We start from the raw sequence: 20,800 nt of genomic DNA, 5'->3' as shown, positions 1-20,800 counted from the left end.
AGGAGTCATAGAATCATTCAGGTTGGAAGAGACCCTTGGGTCGCACAGTGTTTTCTCTGCCCTGGGTGGATCTGAGGTGGAAGGTGATCAAATCCCGTTCTGGCTTTATTACAGTAAGATACTACAAAGCTTGAGGAGAAAAAAAAAAATTACTCATTTTTAGGGCAAATAGTGGTGAAGCCATCCATCCCTTCCACCCCGTTGTAAGGCTCATATTTAAACCAGCTCGGTGAAATGGAGTTTCTGGTTCACTCGTGGGAGGGGGGGTGGAGGTGAAGCCCCTCCAGAGCAGGAGGTGGTGGAGATGGTGGGTGGTCCATGGAGGTGCAGCCCCTCTGGATAAGGAGAGTGGAAGGTGGTGGGGATGATGGGTGGTCCATGGAGGTGAAACCCCTCTGAATTAGAAGAGTGGAAGGTGGTGGGGGTGGTGGTTGGTCCGTGGAGGTGAATTCCGTCTGAATTAGAAGAGTGGAAGGTGGGGGGGATGGTGGGTGGTCCATGGAGGTGCAGCCCCTCTGGATAAGGAGAGTGGAAGGGGGGGGGGATGGTGGGTGGTCCATGGAGGTGCAGCCCCTCTGGATAAGGAGAGTGGAAGGGGGGGGGGATGGTGGGTGGTCCATGGAGGTGCAGCCCCTCTGGATAAGGAGAGTGGAAGGGGGGGGGGATGGTGGGTGGTCCATGGAGGTGCAGCCCCTCTGGATAAGGAGAGTGGAAGGGGGGGGGGATGGTGGGTGGTCCATGGAGGTGCAGCCCCTCTGGATAAGGAGAGTGGAAGGGGGGGGGGATGGTGGGTGGTCCATGGAGGTGCAGCCCCTCTGGATAAGGAGAGTGGAAGGGGGGGGGGATGGTGGGTGGTCCATGGAGGTGCAGCCCCTCTGGATAAGGAGAGTGGAAGGGGGGGGGGATGGTGGGTGGTCCATGGAGGTGCAGCCCCTCTGGATAAGGAGAGTGGAAGGGGGGGGGGATGGTGGGTGGTCCATGGAGGTGCAGCCCCTCTGGATAAGGAGAGTGGAAGGGGGGGGGGATGGTGGGTGGTCCATGGAGGTGCAGCCCCTCTGGATAAGGAGAGTGGAAGGGGGGGGGGATGGTGGGTGGTCCATGGAGGTGCAGCCCCTCTGGATAAGGAGAGTGGAAGGGGGGGGGGATGGTGGGTGGTCCATGGAGGTGCAGCCCCTCTGGATAAGGAGAGTGGAAGGGGGGGGGGATGGTGGGTGGTCCATGGAGGTGCAGCCCCTCTGGATAAGGAGAGTGGAAGGGGGGGGGGATGGTGGGTGGTCCATGGAGGTGCAGCCCCTCTGGATAAGGAGAGTGGAAGGGGGGGGGGATGGTGGGTGGTCCATGGAGGTGCAGCCCCTCTGGATAAGGAGAGTGGAAGGGGGGGGGGATGGTGGGTGGTCCATGGAGGTGCAGCCCCTCTGGATAAGGAGAGTGGAAGGGGGGGGGGATGGTGGGTGGTCCATGGAGGTGCAGCCCCTCTGGATAAGGAGAGTAGAAGGTGGTGGGGATGGTGGGTGGTCCATGGAGCTGCAGCCCAACGGGCAGGGGAAGGATGGGCAAACGTGGGGAGGGCTGGTGGAGGTTGGTCAGGGTGTTTGGTGTCTTGTTTTTGTATCACAGTGTTGTCTCATCTTCGTCCTTCTGCTTCTGTGTCCCTGGATTTCGGGGGTGGCAGTTTCCCTGGAGGCTCTGGGAGGGGACGCCAGGAGTCCGTGTGGGTGCTGCTGAACCACCCCAATTCACCCGATTCTGGGGAAAAAACTGCAAATTTAAAGGCATCTTCTGTTTTATTGCTTGATGTCAGCAAGTGGAGGTGTCTTGAGGCACACAGGACCATTTTTGGTTGAGCTCAGCAGGGCAAAAAAGCAGGTGAACCTGTATAAATCTGGTTTCTTCAGCATTGGAGGCAGGTGCTGGGTTGCCACCGGGCACCTTCTCCTGGGCTGGGCACCGAGACGGGTGGTGGGCACGTGCAGGGAGGGAAGAGCAGGAGGATGGTGCAGAAGGACACGGCTCTGGTGGTTCTCTGAGGGCAGCTCGCCACGGCAGGGCCAGTTGCACCACATGGTTAAGTATTTTTCCACAAACTCCGTGCCTGTAGTTACTGGTTATTAAGATTGATTTATTTTTTATTATTAAAATTGCTACCGACCTGCTGCAAAACAGGTTGGGTGAAACGTGGCCGTTGCCTTCGTCACGAGGTCCTGCGCCGGGGGTTGTGTGTGTGCGCCGACATCGCTCCCCCATCTCCCAGGGAGATCTCCATCTCCCAGCTTCTGGGAGGAGCGAGGAAAATGAAAATAAAGGGGTTTTCTGCCCCAAAGTCCTGCCGGGAGTGGTGTTGGAAGAGGCTGGCCTTGAGCTCTGTCCTGCGAGGAACCTGCGTGGTCCCTGCCCTGACACATCCATCCATCATGGCCCTGGATGTACATCCATCACTCCATCAGCAATGATGGGGTGGGGAACTTCAAGAGCTATAAAAAATATAGCCAGTAGGAATAATAAGCTTATTTTAAATGCTGAGTGGTGACAATGAGCTGGTGGGAGACCTGCCGGGTGGTGGGGGTGAAGCCTTGAGCCCCGTTTGGGTGTCTTTGGATGTTCTGCATCAGCTCAGGTGGCCCTCGGAAGCGGGACTACGCTGTAGTGTCACGTTGAGGATTGGGTTTAGGTGGCACCTTGCTGTGGTCCTTCTCTTTGGGTGAGGCAGCACCCAGGGGCACTAGGGCTGCCCTGGCATCTCCCTTGGCAGAGGAGTAAAGAGATGATGCCCCGGTGCAAGTCAGTTCAAGGCAGAGGCTTTTCTAGAGTTGCTCCCAACACCATGGCAAGGGGACCGCATCCAGCTGGGCTTCTCTTGGATGAGCTGCTTCAAGATGCCTCATGTCCCCTGGGCTGCTGGGCTCTGGGGACGAGGTGAGCTGAGCCAAATGAACCCCAAAAGGAGGGTGGCTTCTCCATGGTCCAACCTGTAGCGTCTGTGGGCACTGGTGGTTCCCAGGCTGGAGGAGGAGGGTGGTTGTAGCGATGTGGTGGCATCTTGGGATAAGGCAGGTGAAGGAGCCACCCGTTCTTTACGGGTTCTTTACTGTGAGGGTGGTGGAGCACTGGAACAGGTTGCCCAGGGAGGTGGTTGAGGCCCCATCCCTGGAGATATTCAAGGAGAGGCTCGACGAGGCCCTGGGCAACCTGGTCTAGTTGGGGGTGTCCCTGCTGACTGCGGGGGGGTGGGACTAGATGGCCTTTGGAGGTCCCTTCCGGCCTGGGCAATTCTATGATTCTGTGATTCTATTTTTTGGGGCTGGAAGGTGGTAGAAGTAACTGGGCAGCACGTCCAGCGTAGTTTGACAGTAGGGAGAGGCTGGTCCTGGGCTTCGGTTGGGCTTTCAGAGCTGAAAAGAGCTTTTTCCTGGAAAGCTTTCATGGTTTGAGACTCGCTGGTGCTTGGGTTGGGGTTTGCTTGGGCAAACCGGCCTCGCAGGGTGCTGCTGGTCAGCTTGGGAGCAGGATGCATCTCTTGGAGCATCCAGGAGTGGTCCCCCTGGGAGCTGAGCACCTCCTGGGACTGAACCTGGGCACTCCTTTCCTGGAGTGGGGTGGGAATGGCTTGGAGTGGGATGGGGTTGGATGAGACAGACTGGATCAATGGGTCAACGGGATGAGGTTCAATAAGGCCAAGTGCCAGGTCCTGCATTTCAGTCACAACCACCCCAGGCAGCACTACAGGCTGGGGCCAGGGTGGCTGGAGCTGCCCAGCAGAAAAGGACCTGGGGGTGTTGGTGGACAGCCGGCTGAACAGGAGCCAGCAGTGTGCCCAGGTGGCCACGAAGGCCACCAGCATCCTGGCCTGTGTTACGAACAGAGTGGGGAGTAGGAGTCAGGAGGTGATTGGTGCCCCTGTCCTGGGCACTGGTGAGGCCTCACCTCGAGACCTGTGGTCAGTTCCAGGCCCCTCACCACAGGAAGGACATTTTGGTGCTGGAGCGTGTCCAGAGGAGAGCCACCAAGCTGGGGAGGGGTCTGGAGAACAAGTCCTACGAGGAGAGGCTGAGGGAACTGGGCATGTTTAGTTTAGAGAAGAGGAGGCCAAGGGGAGACCTCATTGCCCTCTCCAACTCCCTGACAGGAGGGTGTAGAGAGCTGGGGGTTAGGCCTCTTCTCCCAGGGGAATAATGACAGGAGCAGAGGAAATGGTCTGAAGTTGGGGCAGGGGAGGTTTAGATTAGATATTGGGAAGAATGACTTTCCTGAGAGGGTGGTCAGGCACTGGAACAGCCTGCCCAGGGAGGTGGTGGAGTCACCATCCCTGGAGGGATTTAAGAAACGTGTAGACGTGGCTCTTCAGGGCATGCTCTAGTGCCCAAGGTTATTGGTTTGTGGGTGGGTGTGATGGGGTTTTTTGGGGGGTTTTTTTTTTTGGATCTTTTTTTGGGGTGTTTTTTTTTTTTTTAAGGTTGGACTCAATGATCTCAGAGGTCCCTTCCAACCATGGTGATTCTGTGATTCTGAGGCAGGGTAGGATGGGGTGGGATGGAGCAGGAGGGCTGGAGCCCCTCTGCTGTGAGGACAGGCTGAGAGAGTTGGGGGGGTTCAGCCTGGAGAAGAGAAGGCTCCGGGGAGACCTTAGTGCAGCCTTTCAGTACTTGAAGGGGGGTTGTAAGAAAGGTGGGGAGGGACTATCCAGTAGGGCTGGTTGTGATATAACAAGGAGCAATGGTTTTAAACTAAAAGAAGGAAGATTTAGACAAGATGTAAGGTAGATTTTTTTTACAGTGAGGGTGGTGAGATACTGGCCCAGGTTGCCCAGAGAGGTGGTGGATGCCCCATCCCTGCAAACATTCCAGGTCAGGTTTGACAGGGCTCTGAGGAACCTGATCTGGTTGAAGATGTCCTTGCCCATGGTGGCAGGGGGGGACTAGATGGCCTTGAAAGGCCCCTTCCAACCCAAACTATTCTATGATTCTAGGATGGGATGGGTGGGATGGGATGGGGTAGTGCAGGATGGTGTGGGATGGGGTTGGATGAGATGGGTTGGCTGGGATAGATGGGATTGGGATGGAGTTGGATGGGGTGGGCTGGGTTAGGATGGAGTGCGATGGGGTCGAATGGGATGGATTGAGATGGGAAGGATGGGATGGAGTTGGATGCGATGGGATAGGATAAGATGGGATGAATTTTGCTCCTTGCCTCCCAAGGATCTTCCAGCTGCCCCAACACTGAAGTCGCTGGTGGCAGCTGGGGACAGAAGGAGTCCATGGCTGCTGGAGGAGAGGGGTTTGGTGGCACTGCAGGAGAGCACCATTTTCTCTAGCTCTGGCTTCCCTGCTTTTTTGCAGTGACTGATTTCTTTTGGTGGGCAGAGCCATCCCAGCAGAGACGAGTGGCACAGAGGGCAGGTCACCAACCAGGCAGGGTTCTTGGCCATGGCGGGAGGTAACCATTCAGCAAGGATGGCCGTGCAGAGGATCCCCGGAGGAGGATCCTGGGGAAGCTGGCTGTCAAACCCACACAGGGTTTTATTGAGCACAGTTCCTTGGCTGGATGCAAGTGTGGGGTTTGTTGTCCGTTGCTGATCACACCCCTGACCATACCTGTTTGAGCAGCACCATGAGATACGAGGTTCCTTGGTGGTTTCAGCTGCTTTGCTTGACCATGGTCCTTCTCGTGGGACGAGCTGTGGATTTTGCTTTCCTCTCACAGCTCACATCTCCAGAAACAACCTTTCCCTGCTGTCCTTTTCTCACTTGGAGCCTGTGTTTTATCTGCTGCATGTGGGGCAGATGCCCCAGATCGCTGCCCGTATTCACCAGCATCCTTATCATTGTGTTGCTCCTGCTGCACCCCGAATTCATGTTTCACAGGGCAGATGGTTGCCCGTCACAAGGTTCTGGTTGTCCTGTGCTGTTAAATTGGGAGCAAACGGAACATGCTGCTGCTGTAGGGACAGAAGGATCAAGTCTGGAGCACACCAACCTCCAGCACTGCCATGCGTGGCTCTCCCCAGCCCTGCCTGCTTTGGGTCTGGACCCAAAGCCTTTCCTTCTTTCCACGGACCAACCTTTCCTTGGGTTCTTACTATGCCCCACATTTCCTCCCTGTCCCCAGTGTTTGGCCCCAAATTACTTTAGAAGCTGTTTATCGGCCAAAATTGTTTCTGGGGTGCAGAGGCTCATGGTGCGCCTGTGCAACGAGCAGCGTGGGCCAAAGTTTGAAGGTCTCGTTCTCCCGCTGGTGGAATCAGGGTGTTGGGTGTTGGTGGCTGAGCTCCTCCTGCAGGGCTCATCCTGCAGGATTTGGCCCAAAGCCCCTGGCTGTCTGCTGGGGCTGCTGGTGGCTGCTTGCGTGTCCCCAGCATTCAGGCTGGTGGTACCAGTCCTTCCAAGCGTCTTCCTTGTGTTCATCCCAGGGAAGGTCAAAGCTTCACAAAACCAGCTTCCAGCTGCTGATTGACCCCCAAAACCCAGCTGTGCACGTGGGGTGGCTCAGTTGGAAAACTTGCTCCTGATGTTGGGAGAAGCGGTCCCGCTCTTCTCTGCTCACAGCATCAGAGCTGGACCAGGTGAGAAGACAGGACACTGCTTTGGTTGGAGCTGATTGATCACAAGCAGGGTTATGGATGCTGGTCTGGGTGAACATCAGATGAGTTCATGGCTTGGCTGGATCCTGCATGGACTTGAGTGTCTCAGAACTCCCTGCTGCCCGAGCACGTCGTCTTGCAGCCAGGCTGGGGAGGTTTTGGATGGTTGTTACCTCATGGGAAGGCTTTGCAGTGCTTCTTGTGTGTCCATGTCCTGAGCCTGCACCGCGGTGAGGTTGGGAGTGCCACCATGTGGGGTTGGGAGTGCCACCGTGTGAGGTTGGGAGTGCAACCAGGCAAACTTGGGTGTGTTGGCCATCTCCAAGGGCAGGCCTCTGAGGATAAGTGTTTAGGTTTCCCCACGGAAAGCAGCCCCATGTTGCTGGGAAGTGGTGGACATCAGCAGGACGCATCTTTGGAGAGTTGTGATGGGTCTTGGGGTCCTGTCCCGTTGTCCCCCCGCAGCCGACCAGCCCGGAGCAGTGTGGTCGGGGGTGTGCGTGCATCTCGGCCGTGCCTGGGCGGCCGTGACTCTGCAGATGCTCATTTCAGGAGGTTTCCTTGGAAACCTGGCAGCCAGCATGAGGAGGGAGCGTTCCCGAGACAACTTCGACCCCGGTGGAAGGTGACTGGGGCAAGGCTGGGAGGAATGGCTTTCTCCAGGGCTGACCTGCTCCAGCTCAGCCTGGGGAAGCGGGATGCCCTCACCAGATTGCTGGAAAGCCTTTGCCCTCCTGCTGCGGCGTGTCCCCAGACCCTAACCCAGGGCTTTGTCTTTGCAGGAGCAGGAAGATCCAGATCCGAAACATCCCCCCCGACCTGCAGTGGGAGGTAAGAAGTGGATGATCCTAAAAGCCTCCTAAAATGAATCTCCTCCTCCGTCAGTCGTGCCAACCAGTATGAGCTCTGCTGCTGGAGCGTGTGGTCTGCACATGGGCCACCCTTTACCTTCCCAGTAACCCCAGGAGGGAGGTGGAGCGTGGACTGGCCTCCATCTCCTGCCTGCTTGTGGGTCCTGCAGCCTTGGGCAGCTTTGAGCAGTGGGGCATCAATGGGATCACGGGATGCAGGAGGTGGGTGAAGGTGTTTCAGCAGTTGGGTGACACTGGCTCTTTGGAGGGTTGTCTGTGGATGAAGAAGGCTCTCCCCTTGCCTGTCCCACAGCTTCTCCTGCCCGTCTCACCTGCCCTCTTTGCTGCTCTCTCCCCAGGTGCTGGATGGCCTGTTAGCTCAGTATGGGACGGTGGAGAACGTAGAGCAAGGTAAGATGGTCCAGCGTGGTGGTCCCCATCTGTGCAAAAGTCCCAGTGCTGCTCCCCAGCTCCACCCGCGACAGAGAAAACCCAGTGGGGTGAAACCTGGTTTTCCCTGTCATTGGTACTGGGCTAAAATGGTTGTCTCTGCCTTCTGGCTGAGGTGGGACCACCCATCTGGTGGTGGGATGGCATGGGCCATCAAGTCCTCCATCCCCAGGGATCCTCCTGGTGGCCGGCAAATTAAAAAAACAATAGACCCTGTAAGCCAAGTGTTGTGTGGGGTCTGCTGGTGGGTCAGTGATGTCCAGCCACTCATCCTCCTTGGCCGGGGTGGCAGGATCTGGCCTTGGCACCTTCTGGTCCTTTGCCAGCCCGGCCCCATCCTTGTGCTGGGGGAAAATCCAGCGATGGGCGGTGGCTGGGGCCATTCCCCAGGGGACAGGCATTACCCTCCCACCATCCCCACCTCCCAGCCCCTCTCTGGGGTGTACTGGGGGAACTGGGAGCAGCGGTGACATCTCCCCCCCTGCTCTAACCCTCCTTCTCTTGCTTTTCCCCCCCAGTCAACACAGACACCGAAACAGCCGTTGTCAACGTAACGTACGCAACGAAAGAAGAGGCAAAAGCGTAAGTGGGTTTTATTTCATTTTGTCCTTATTTTCACACCACCCAGGCTTTTCCTGATGAATCCCAGGTATTTTCTGCTGGCCGTTTTTTCCAGGCTTCTCCTTGTCTTCTCCCTAAGCCTCCTTGGGTTGTTTCTGCACTCTTAGAGTGTAAGCTTCAAGTGTCTTCAGGGCTCGTTGTGTACCTTCTTGAGATGCAGCAAGCAGATGTTGGGTTTATCTTGAGCTGTGTCACCTCCCGTGTCGTGTGCCAGCAGGCAGCTCCACCTTCTCCTCTTCGCTCCACCACTGGGTGGTCTCCTGCTTTATCCCCTCACGTGGGGGATAGGGTTTCTTGTGGTGCTCCGTCATACGTGCCACAGGCACCACTGGACCAGCTTAGGGCCATTGACCATGTGGTTGTCCCCTCTTGGTCTGTGCCTTCTCGTCTTGTCTCCAAGGGGCTCCCAGATGTGGCATCTTGCAGTTCCCTCTGGACACTGTCCTTCCTGCAGAGTCGCAGTGGCCTTGTCTTCAGGGAGCAAAGCACTCTAGAAAGCAGAGGGTCAGGTCAGATAAGCAATTCCTCAAGGAGTCGTCTTCCCAGACTGGAAGATCAGACCTAAGCTGGATTAATCACCAGTCCAACCACCCAGCCAGAGCTGCTGAAAAGGTGGAATATGTCGAAAGAGGTGGTGAAGGAATGCTGTGATGCTGGGAGATGTAAGTACCCACCACCGTTTGGGGAAAATTCAAGTTGGAGACCAAAATATTTGGAGACACTTGCCTTCTGCTTCCTGGAGCCCAGAGAAACCGGCTGATTGACTTCTAAAAGGCTTTTGGAAAGTTCTTCTGCCACAGACGAGAGAGAGAGAGGGCCTTTGGGTGAATGGAGAGCTGGTTAGAGGAGGTGGGAGGGAGGTGGGGGGTCCATGGCCGGTCCCTGCAGGGGAGGGTAAATCACCCGTGCGTGGTGCAGAGGAGTCATAAAGAAATGCCACCCATCAAGAACATCTTTGAAAGGATGGAAGAACCCATGGAGGCTGGGCATCAGTGCAGGAGGGCTGCGTGAAGACATGCCTGAAGATTTATCGTAACCAGCAGAGGGAAAAAAACAACCCCAAATTAGAGTTTAATTAAGGAACACAGGGACTATTTCAAGCAAACTGCTTTGTTACAGGTAGAGACTTCAGCCCTGTGCTAGAGACCAGCCTTAAATTAGCTACAAGTAAGAGGTGAGCACATCCCATACTTAGTGGCCAGGGTATTTTTGATATGACCAAGAGCCAGGAAGACCCCAGGAAGACCCCATGCAAGGAAGAGCTGTTGCCAGAGTCCATTTGCTGGTGGACACTCCAGCAACTTCCCATCCAACTTGACCATCACGAGGTTGTGCTTGTGAGGACAGAGATGGGGAGAAGGTTGAGTGAACAGCCCACCTTGCTGCAGTTGGGGTGGCCACACTGGGCGTGTGGTCCAGCCTCAGTTGGCCAGAGGATGGTGGTTGCCAGTAGGTGAAGGGAAGGGGCTGTGGACCACAGATAAGCAAGGCGTGAGCTGCCATGTCTTGGGATGTCTGGCAAGAATGGAAGATGAAGAGTCTCACCAACACAATAGTGCTTGATGCTTTAGGGTGAGAGTCTTCAGGATTAGTGAAGATGCCATGATTGGTCACATCCAGCCACTCGATGCAGAAATGAGTGATGGGAGGAAAGGCCAAGTTGGTTGGTGGATACGTGTGTTTGGTTTAGAGCAGGTTGTGATAGGAAGAGGTGAAAGGAAGACCTCGGCAGAGAAGTCAGGCTGCCGGGCACTGTGCTGGTTTTGGAAAGGGACGGCGAAGCTGCAGAAGTCATTGTTGGGTGTGATGTTGGCCTGGCAAAGCCTGGCTGTAAATAGCCAAAGCGAGATGGTAGGAAGAGGGTAGAAGTATGGCTGAAGCCATCACCGCTCACAGAAGTCATTGCAGACTCCACATGGATGAGCATCCATCCCACCGAGGAGGAACTTGATGTGATGAAGAGCCCAGGTGCTGCCCCCCGAGCCTTACTGAGCTGGAAGGGGAGTTGGGGTTCCCAATAGAGGGGCACCATGTGCCATGTCCTGTTCCTTGCAGCAGCAACTCTTGCTCAGAGCCCCTCTGTCACCTTTGCCGTGTCCAAAAAGCCTGCAAGCGCGTTTCCACGCTGTGTGATAGCTTCTGGCCAGAGCTTTCCTGGCCTGTATCAGGAACAGCGTGGCGAGTAGGGCCCAAGAGGTGATTGTCCCCCTGTACTCAGCACTGGTGAGGCCTCACCTCGAGTACCGTGTCCAGTTTTGGGCTCCCCACCATAAAAAAGACATTGAGGTGCTGGAGCGGGTCCAGAGAAGGGCGACAAAGATGGTGAGGGGTCTGGAGAATAAGTCTTATGAGGAGAGGCTGAGGGAGCTGGGGGTGTTCAGCCTGGAGAAGAGGAGGCTGAGGGGAGACCTTCTCGCTCTCTCCAACTCCCTGAAAGGAGGGTGTAGAGAGGTGGGGGTCGGTCTCTTCTCTCAAGTCACAGGCGACAGGACAAGAGGAAATGGCCTCAAGTTGCCCCAGGGGAGGTTCAGGCTGGATATTAGGAAAAATTTTTTCCCTGAAAGGGTTCTCAGCCCTTGGAATGGGCTGCCCAGGGAGGTGGTTGAGGCCCCATCCCTGGAGGTGTTCAAAAGCCGGGTTGATGTAGTGCTGGGAGGTCTGGTTTAGTGATGATGCTCCTTGTTTGTTGTGTGGGTGTCTATTTTTGTCAGTCAGGTTGACGGTTGGACAAGATGATCTTTAAGGTCCCTTCCAACCTAGAAGATTCTGTGATTCTGTGAAGTGTCAGATCCCCAGGGTGGCATCCCACCTTTGCTGGGGGACAAGCCGCGTGCCAGTCCTGGCATCACCCACAGGGGAGGGGACATGGTTACACCACACTATGGGGCTTGCTCTGCATGGGGAAAATGGGGGGGGGTCTGGCTTCCTGTGGCCACCTCCTCCAGACTGAGGTGGGATGACGATGCAGGGTTGGGGAGGGTCCAATGGTCTACGAGGGCAAGTTCTGGAGGTGTCCCCATCCCTGGAGAGCCCCTTACCACCCCCTGCCTCTCCCTTGTCTTGCAGAGCAATTGAGAAGCTGAGCGGCCACCAGTTTGAGAACTATTCCTTCAAGATTTCCTACATCCCGGATGAAGAGGTGAGCTCCCCTCCGCCCCCCCAGCGATCCTGCCGCGGGGGCCACTCTTCCAGGGAGCGGGACTCCTCCCCGGGGGGCTCCTCGCAGCCCAAACAGCTCGATTTCCCACTGCGGATGCTGGTGCCCACGCAGTTTGTTGGTGCGATCATAGGAAAGGAGGGCTTGACCATAAAGAACCTTACTAAGCAAACCCAGTCCAAGTAAGTACCTCGAATGGTTTTGTTTCCTTCCCTTAGGGTGCTGTAGGTCCCCCCCAAAACGGGTCCTCCACGCACTCGGGGCTCTTGCTGTTCTCATGGGGTGCAGCCTTCCTGGGATGGTGGCAGAGCCCACGTCCTACCCCGTTGCCATTGGCCAGGGTGGTCTGGGGATGCACTTTCCAAAGGACCAGGAGTGGGTTTCTAAAGGCGAATTGTGAGAAGGGCTGGGGGTGAGGCTTTAGCGGAAAAGGGCAAGTCTGGGGGTAAAATGCTGAAGGGGGATCCCGGGTACAAGCAGTCGGTGGTCTTTGCTCTGGGGGTTTGCTCCTCCCGTGGTGGCCCAGATGGGCTAGAGCTGTGGCAGGGGGAAAGGGGACACCCTGGGAGCGCTACCTTGAGAAGGGTGGGCTTCTCCTAACTGTTTGAAGCCTTTCTTTGCAATCTTAACATTGTTATTATTGAAGGAAAAAAAAAATATACAAAATAAATAAAAGGAGGGGGGAGGGGACTTGTCTTGCCAAAGTTTTCCATGTTCACCTTGATTTCACCTCTGATTTTCTGCATGGTTTTCCTGCATGGTTTGTTCCTGCCCAGATTTGTTTGTGTTTAACCCAGAGCTGTCTTCTCCCATGCTCATCATCCTGAACCCGGTGGTCCCACCCACAGGACGTAGGACTCCTGTACCAGCACATCCTCCAGGGCATCCTAGTTCTCAGAGAAGCTTTTTTGAGGCAAATTATTTGGTGATAGCCCGTCCGCTTGAGCAGGAGGTAGGAAGAGGCGCTGCAGCCGAGCGAGCTGAACCCCAGCGCTGGGTTTGCAGGAGGAGGTTTGTACAGAAAGGGGGGCAGTAGGGAGAGGAGCTTGGTGGACCCAGCTAGCCCTAGAGCGTGGCCACCTAGTAGCCGTGAGCTGGTCCCGGTTGGCCGCAAGCCCTTCTTTCTCCAGGTGAGTCCCCTTGGTGCGATGAGCCATGTCGTTGCCGCTCAAGACTGGGAGAGGTTGCCCTTTGCAACTTCCTGGGCCTGGTGAGGAATCACAGAATCTCAGAATCTTCTAGGTTGGAAGGGACCTTAAAGATCATCTTGTCCAACCGTCAACCTGACTGACAAAAATAGTCACCCACACAACAAACAAGGAGCATCATCACTAAACCAGACCTCCCAGCACTACATCAACCCGTCTTTTGAACACCTCCAGGGATGGGGCCTCAACCACCTCCCTGGGCAGCCCATTCCAATGGCTGAGAACCCTTTCAGTGAAGAAATTTTTCCTAATATCCAGCCTGAACCTCCCCTGGGGCAACTTGAGGCCATTTCCTCTTGTCCTGTCGCCTGTGACTTGGGAGAAGAGACCGACCCCCACCTCTCTACACCCTCCTTTCAGGGAGTTGGAGAGAGCGAGAAGGTCTCCCCTCAGCCTCCTCTTCTCCAGGCTGAACCCCCCCCAGCTCCCTCAGCCTCTCCTCATAAGACTTATTCTCACCATCTTTGTCGCCCTTCTCTGGACCCGCTCCAGCCCCTCAATGTCTTTTTTATGGTAGGGGGCCCAAAACTGGACACAGTACTCAAGGTGAGGCCTCACCAGTGCCCAGTACAGGGGGACAAGGAAGGTGAGAGGTGCTTGGCTGTTGGTTTCTCCTGACCACGAGGCCAAACGCTGCTGTCTGGGGTAGTTTCTGCTGCCCAGCCGTCCCTCCTCGTGGGTTGGCTCCCCATGCCTGCCCTGAAAACCTGGTTCTGTGGAGGAGAGCTATGCTCTGTGCTTTCACCTCTCATGATCTGCCTGAGGAGCCCGTGTGCCACGGTGGGCCACCACCTCCACTCCAGCCTTCGGGGAAGGGAACCTCATGCACCTGGTCCACCCAGTCACAGGAGACCATTGCCTTTAGTTTGGGGTGTCAGCCTGCAGCTCAGTGCCTGCTCAGGTCACTCTCACCCACTGGTGTGCTGATCCTGGGGACAAGGGATGAACAGGGTGACATCCTGTTGCCCAGCCCTTGCTCCTACCCAGAAGGATGTTGGGTCCTGGATTCCTCTGGTCATGCAGGACTTCAACCCTGTCTCCACATACAGCAATGACTGGAGATGCTCTTGAGGTCCAGGGGACAAAACTGGCCCCAGGTTGAGCCATCTTCTTCCTTGACTGAGAAAGGAGCCCAGACCAAGAGTCCACCCCACCAGAGGACCTTTCATGGTGATTGCAGCCTTTTCAGTTTGTTGAGGAGAGGACCATTGCTACCAAGCAGCCACGAGGCCAGGATAACCCTATGTGCACATCATATCATCCACCTGGAGAGGGCTGTCCCTCATGGCCACCACTTTCTGAAGCCTTTCCAACCCCTATAAAGGTGCCTGGGGTTCCAGGCAGTTGCAGGTGGGGTAAAGGTCCCGAGGGTCCCCTTCTGCATCCTCCTGTTGGACTGGAGCTGTGCAGCAGCAGCACTGGGACATGCTGGGAAGTCCAGAGCCCTCCTCCACCCTCCAGCTCTTCAGGGCAGGACATGCCTGAAGCCAGCGGCCCCTTCCTGGCACCCCATCTTCTCTCTGCAAATCGAGGTCCTTCCTGCACATCCAGGTTTGGGATGGGTTGGAGGTCAGCCAGAAACCTGGCCCGTGTCCCACTCCTAGGCTTGTCCAGGGTATTCATCACTTGGGTGCGTCCATCCAGCCCTTCTGTGTCTTGGCCCCTCTTTGGTATAGAGGCACAGCTGTGTGCCCCATCTCCACCTTGACAGCTCATGGGTTCAAGAAGCTGCCAGATCCACCCCATCTGTGGGGTTTCTTGGGACGGCCATGGATTCCCCATCAGTTCCACCCATCTGGGAGTGTGAAATTATGGCACCGCTCTGGAACATGGGCCTGTCATCGCCTCTTGTGGCACATTGTGATGTGTTTGCCATCTCCCCGGTGGAGGGGGTGGCAGTGGGTGTCCCTGTGGCTGCTGGGTGCTGCTTCTGAAGGAACACGTCCTCCACATCAACCTGCTGGAGGTCCATAGCAGGGAGAACCTTAGAGGGTGTCACATGCAAGTGACAGCACGCGTCTGGGTCACTGTGTGCTGTAGACATAACCTGATGGTGCTTGGATCTCCAGCACCTCTTTGCCCAGTCCACACAAGACAAGTCTCCTGCCTGAGCAGGTCTGGCTGAAGCCATAGGAGATCTGGAGAGATGTAGCCTGCAAAGAGGATCAAACTAGTTTTCATTCCCTCTTCAGTGTGTGGATGAATCCACCCTGGGTTCCCTTTCGAGGCTGGTGGTGTCAGGCTCTTCCTTTATCTCAGGGAACACTCACCCAGCTGCTCCCCTTCTACCTGTAGATGAAGCATCCTTCTTCCTACATGCTGGTTCATAAGTTCCTGGAAGAGTTGACCTGTGCAAACCCACGGTGACCTTGCAAAATGCAAACGTGGTGCTGGTTAGAGGTGACTCTGCACCACAACCCTTGGCCTTGCATGCACAGCAGCACCCGTGAATGATCCTGAGGAGGATGGGGACCTCTTTCAAAAACATAGATGTGGCTGGAGGGCACCGTGTTGGAGCTGAGTGCTAGTGGCATTCACTTGGGTGTCTGAGCAGTCACATCTTCCTCAGAAGATCTGGGCCCATCCAGCTCTGGCTGCGGCAGTGACAGGGACCCCAAGGTGGTGACCGATGGCAGGATGGCTGCACGGCATCATCCTCTGGTGGGAAGAGTGCACGGACTCGCACGGAGAAGATGGAAGGGTTGCTGTTCTTCAAGATGCGTGGTTGACGTGCAGGAGTCTCCTACCCAGCTTTCCTCTCTCCCTCTCTCTGGGCCTTTCCCAGGTATGGTTGAGTGGTGAGGAACGAGCTGGAGGCATGTGCCTCCTCCCCGCCATGAGCTGAGGGGAGGACCAGAGGAGTGCAAGGGAGAGCTTTCTGGTCTCCTGTGGAAGGGCGTGAGTACAAGGGCTGTTGTACGACACGTACATGTGCCTCCATGTCGTGACAGAACGCTGCCCACGGGTAAGTTGTCTCTCTGTCCTGAAGGACACGCAATGGTCGTGGCAGCCGCTGATCACTGGACAGTCTTGGTATTGTGGAGAGAGGTTGAGGTTGGAAGGGACCTCTGGAGACCTCTAATCTGGTGTCCTGCTCCAAGCGGGACTGGTGTCAAAGACGATAGACCAGGTTGCTCAGGGTTTTGTCCACTTGAGGAGCTGTTCTGCCCCCTCGTGATGCATCGTTTGACGTTGATTGACATCCCTCAGCTCCCAGGCAGGCCTCAGCTCATAATGGTGAACGTAGCTCAAATCTGATCTAAACCACCTGAAGCGAAACACTGCCTGGGCTTGCATGAGACCAGGTGATGGTAGATGTACATCAGTGAGACCCAGGTTCACCCCGAAGCTTGAGCAGGTGTTGAAATGAGCTTTTCTGTGAACAGCAGGCTCAGGTCCTCCTGAGCTCTCAAAAGCCCTTGTGTGACACCAGACGCATCTCAGGGGGCTCCTCTCTGCTGGTTGTTTCACCCTAGGGTTGACATCCATCGGAAGGAGAACGCCGGCGCTGCCGAAAAGCCCATCACCATCCATGCCACGCCAGAGGGGTGCTCCGAAGCGTGTCGCATGATCCTTGATATCATGCAGAAGGAGGCTGATGAAACTAAGTCGTAAGTGTCCTTGGCTCAGCAAAACAGGCAGGTTTGGAGAAAGGGAGGTGATCCCAGCCATCAGTGGAGCTTTTCTCCACTTCTGTCACCTCCCAGCTCCTGAGGGAACTGCTGGCATGGTCATGGGTCAGTTAATAACTTAGAACTTAACTTCTCCATGTTGTGGTTGACAGTGTTGTAGGGACCAGGAGCTGGGGTGGGTACAAAGAGCACGTAGGCAAGCTTGGAGAATGAAACCTCATAAAATATAGATGTGTCGTTGGGTTTGGGAAGTTCCTGACTTCCCATTCCCCAGAAGCTGAGGAGATACAGTGCTGGGAAACCGTGGTGGTTCTTCTGCTCCTTCAGACGTTAGTGCCCATTGCTGAAAATTGGTTTCCTGGCCAGAAGGACCATTAGATTTTATTTTTTCATCTGTTTCAGAACAGAAGAGATTCCCTTGAAAATCCTAGCACACAACAGTCTGGTGGGGAGGTTGATTGGCAAGGAGGGCCGCAACCTCAAGAAGATCGAGCAGGACACGGGCACGAAGATCACCATCTCCCCGTAAGTCCTGGTGAACGCCAAGCCACCCCCCTCCATCCATCACGGCACAGACAGCACTGGAGCCAGAAAAAAGAGCAGTTGCATCCTCCTGTACACGTTCCCCATGCCAGGTGGACGTTCTCCATCCGAGGTGGATGGTGGCATTGGGCACGGAGAGGGCACACAGTTCCACATGATCTCAGGGGGAGCCCTCATCTTTGATCTGAGTTTTCCTTGGTTGGTTTTTTTTTTTTTTTTTTTTTTGACTTGAAAGGAAATGTAACTGTGTCTCTGTTTTTATCCCTGGTCTAGTTTGCAGGATTTAACCATTTACAACCCCGAGCGGACCATCACGGTGAAGGGCAGCACGGAGGCCTGCTCCAACGCCGAAGTGGAGATCATGAAGAAGTTGCGAGAGGCCTACGAGAATGACGTGGTGGCCGTCAATGTAAGCTTCCAACCCCCCCCCCCTTCCTGGGGCGCCCCTGCTTCAAAGCCACTGCTGAGGTGGCCAGAAGAAAACTGGAAGGGGGGGGAGGGCGTTTGCTGATCTGTTATGACAAGGATTGGCCCTCACCCATCGTGTCCACACTGTGTGATGAGAACTCCAAAACCCCCCACTCTGCCTTTTACACGTTTCTCCATGTCTTTGCTTTCCCAGCAACAAGCCAATCTGATCCCTGGACTGAACCTCAGTGCTTTGGGCATCTTCTCGACAGGATTGTCCATGCTCCCATCCACCCCGGGGGCCCGAGGGGCTGCGGCAGCCACCCCCTACCACCCCTTTGCAGTAAGTGCATGAGGTTTTGAGGTGGGGGGGTTGCGTTCTTGAGGGCAGAGTGGTCTCTAGACTCTCCTGCTGTAGCTCTTGGGTTTGGGTGGACACCACAGCTGTAGGAGCCATCTAATGGGGAGCCTTGAACAAGAGCTCTGGCTCTTGGCTGTTTGGGGAAGGTGCTCATCACAGCAGCGGAGTGGAGAAGACAGTGAATGAACGTGGCTGGTCCCTCCTTGGATGCAGCTCCCCGGGAAGACCAGTTGCATCCCTGTGATGTGCTGGGCTTGGTTTCACCTGTGCTTGGCCATGTCCCAAGGGTGCTGCTCTCTGCAGGTGGCTTTGAGCAACCTGTGCTGAGGCTGGCGTGGAAAAACCATGTAGATGGTCTTCAGTCCTGACCCCAGACCCACCACTGGGTTGTGGTGGCGCGGGCTCGGTTCTGCCCTGCGGGTCTGGTCCTGGTGGCCACGTGAACCCGCTGGCATCACCGCAGGGTGTGCGTGGGGACCGCGGCGTGAAGGGGGACAGGCAGCAGCCCCCGGTGCAGCCGTCAGCCTCCATCCCTGCCCCAGCACCCCAAGGGTCGTGCCTGCTGGTTGCCAATCCTCACCTGGTCTCGTAGGAGAGGGTTCTCCTCCTTCTTGGGGCGCCGTGGGGGCTGCGACCTGGGGCAGAGCAGCTTTGGAACCAGGGAGGTTGTGGGCGGGCAGGGACGGTCCGGTGTTGGGAAGACATGCCGGCCAAAGCGCCCATGGAGAAGGTCCACCCCCAACCCAAGTAGCACCTGCAGAGCATCCCTCAGGGTGGCCGGGCCCTGTGGCGGTTCTGTCTCCGTTAGTCCCCAAAACGCCTCTGCCATGACCCGGGTTCATTTACTTGTGCTGTTTTCTTTTCCTGGCGACGCCAGCAGCCCAGCGGTCGGAGGAGAACGGTGAGTGCCAGGCTGGTGGGGAGGAGGGTTTGAGTGCCATGGGTGTGGTGGCCCCCGGAGGGCACCCAGAGGGTCGGTCCGTCCATCCGTCCGTCTGTCTGTCTCCATGCCCACCACCCAGGGGAGGGTGCTCTGCCCTCTTCCTCGGGGGAGCGTCTGCTGGAGCGTGGGTTGGTGGGATGGAGAGGAGCTGGGCGGCTCTCATCCCAGCCAAAAGGAGCATTTTGAGGTGGGCTCCTTCACCCCAAAGCCTTGTGGGGCCTTTTTCAAGCCACCCTGGCGAGGCCAAAAAATACCCAAACAAATAGGAAACCGGTTTGGGTCCGTGGCAGCTCCTTCCCCCCAAGTACATTGTGTTTCACACCTCAGCGTGGTCATTTCTGACCACTCAGCAGGACCTGGGGCCTGTAGCTTCAACTCTGGAGCTCAGAGACCTGGCCAGGGTGGAGGATGAGGAAGGAGCCTTCTGGTGAACTGGGAGAACTGGGAAGGTGCAGTGCCCACCTCAGCTGCGAGGACTGGCCGGGCAGGAGAGGACTCTACCATAAGAAGTTCCACCTAAACTTGAGGAGGAACTTCTTTGCTGTGAGGGTGGCAGAGCCCTGGAAGAGGCTGCCCAGGGAGGTGGTGGAGTCTCCTTCTCTAGAGACATTCAAACCCCACCTGGACACGTTCCTGTGGGACCTGCTCTGGGTGGCCCTACTCTGGCAGGGGGTTGGACTGGATGATCTCCAGAGGCCCCTTCCAACCCCATGTGATTCTGTGACACGATGGTGTAGGAGAGGTGGTGGTGGAGCAGCCCATGGCCAGCAGTAGAGGGTGGACGTGGAGAGCATGAGCTTGGTGCGAGGAGGAGCACAAAACCTGGGCTTAAATTGGGGGCTGGGAGCAAGAGCAGTGTCTGCTGTGGGCAGGGGAGCTGGGTCTGCTCCTCTTCCACCTCAGAAATGGTGCTTTGCAGGTGGCATCTGGTTGCACTTGTTGGAATCCAGAGCAGGAGAGAGTTTTGTCTGCTGCTGAGAGAAGTGTCTGATGTGTTTGAGACACAGAAGCGTTGAAGAGGAGTTGGGTTGGGTTGAGCTGGGTTGGGTTGGGTTGAGATGGGTTGGGGTGCTGGCACGCACCCCTTGCTTTTGGCTGCTTTCACCCCGTCCCCAGCCCAGGTGTTGGGAGAACATCTTCAACCTTTGCTTTTTCTTCTCTTGGAACTGGAGAAGAGAAATGGTGATGGAAATCGGAGCCAAATCAGGTGTTTTGCTCAGTTCTCCCCAAACCCCCACCTCCTCCCCTGGGGACCAGTGGTGGTTACAGCATGGTTTTGGCTCTCCAGGGCTGTGGCTGCTCTGAAAGGGGCTGGTTTGGGGCTACAAACGCTGGTGGGACACAGCTGGAAAACCAGCAGTGGTGTGAGGGACTGGGGGTAACCGGGACCCCCCGTCCACCTCCCAGCCCCGTTGCGCTGGATCGGTGCTGCAGCTCACCCCGAAGCACCCGGGACCCCCCGTCCACCTCCCAGCCCCGTTGTGCTGGATTGGGGCTGCAGCTCACCCCGAAGCACCCTCGGGTGCCCCCGTGCTCTCTGGAGGGGGGCGTTCAGGGGCTGAAGGGTTGTCCCCGTGTCCCCTGGCCGGGCTCACGGTGGTGGGACGCTGCTCCGTGTGGGGCTGGGGGCGGCCGGGAAGGGGCTGGCAGGTTGGGGCTGTGGCTGAGCCCCCCTTTTCCCTCCCCCTGTAGAGCTCCTCGGCGTATCTCTCGGGTCTCTACGGAGCGTCCCCAGCCGGAGCCTTCCCCCATCAGCACCCAGTAAGTGCCCGGCACCCCATTCCTCAGATCTTCCTTCGGGAGGGTGAGCGTGGGGCCGGGATGGGCAACCTCTGCCCTGGGATGGTGGCAGGGGGACAACCTTTGGTCTGGTGGGTCCCCTGACCTTCTGGCTCCTTCCCTGTCCCCGCAGCTGCCGGAGCAGGAGGTGGTGAACCTGTTCATCCCGACGCAGGCGGTGGGGGCCATCATCGGGAAGAAGGGGCAGCACATCCGGCAGCTGGTGCGGTTTGCGGGGGCCTCCATCAAGGTGAGGAGGGGGCTGGGGGGGCG

The 20,800-nt window shown here is 56.6% G+C and overlaps 2 protein-coding genes across 2 annotated transcripts in view; one reads left to right on the top strand and one right to left on the bottom strand.

Annotated features, from left to right (window-relative positions):
• Window positions 1-216: 216 nt before the first annotated feature.
• On the bottom strand, window positions 217-5,422 carry LOC106886607 (leucine-rich repeat extensin-like protein 3). The gene is made up of 2 exons (XM_014939691.1): window positions 5,399-5,422; window positions 217-1,524 (listed from the first exon to the last, which is right to left on the bottom strand). The coding sequence occupies exons 1-2, from the start codon at window positions 5,420-5,422 to the stop codon at window positions 217-219; spliced, it is 1,332 nt and encodes a 443-aa protein (XP_014795177.1).
• IGF2BP2 (insulin like growth factor 2 mRNA binding protein 2) overlaps window positions 5,421-20,800 on the top strand; it is a gene marked incomplete at its 3' end in the record, with an annotated part of 17,128 nt that continues 1,748 nt past the window's right edge. Inside the window, exons 1-13 of the mRNA XM_014939689.1 lie at window positions 5,421-5,430; window positions 7,040-7,199; window positions 7,357-7,405; window positions 7,785-7,836; window positions 8,394-8,457; window positions 11,563-11,835; window positions 16,338-16,472; window positions 16,896-17,018; window positions 17,310-17,445; window positions 17,659-17,787; window positions 18,683-18,706; window positions 20,441-20,509; window positions 20,661-20,777. Of these exons, the coding sequence (XP_014795175.1) occupies window positions 5,421-5,430; window positions 7,040-7,199; window positions 7,357-7,405; window positions 7,785-7,836; window positions 8,394-8,457; window positions 11,563-11,835; window positions 16,338-16,472; window positions 16,896-17,018; window positions 17,310-17,445; window positions 17,659-17,787; window positions 18,683-18,706; window positions 20,441-20,509; window positions 20,661-20,777 (1,341 nt within the window). The remainder of the gene's footprint in view (window positions 5,431-7,039; window positions 7,200-7,356; window positions 7,406-7,784; window positions 7,837-8,393; window positions 8,458-11,562; window positions 11,836-16,337; window positions 16,473-16,895; window positions 17,019-17,309; window positions 17,446-17,658; window positions 17,788-18,682; window positions 18,707-20,440; window positions 20,510-20,660; window positions 20,778-20,800) is intronic.

The sequence above is a fragment of the Calidris pugnax genome, unplaced genomic scaffold, assembly GCF_001431845.1.
Source record: "Calidris pugnax isolate Ruff unplaced genomic scaffold, ASM143184v1 scaffold37, whole genome shotgun sequence".
Taxonomy (NCBI): domain Eukaryota; kingdom Metazoa; phylum Chordata; class Aves; order Charadriiformes; family Scolopacidae; genus Calidris; species Calidris pugnax.
This window is presented reverse-complemented; position numbering and strand designations above follow the sequence as displayed.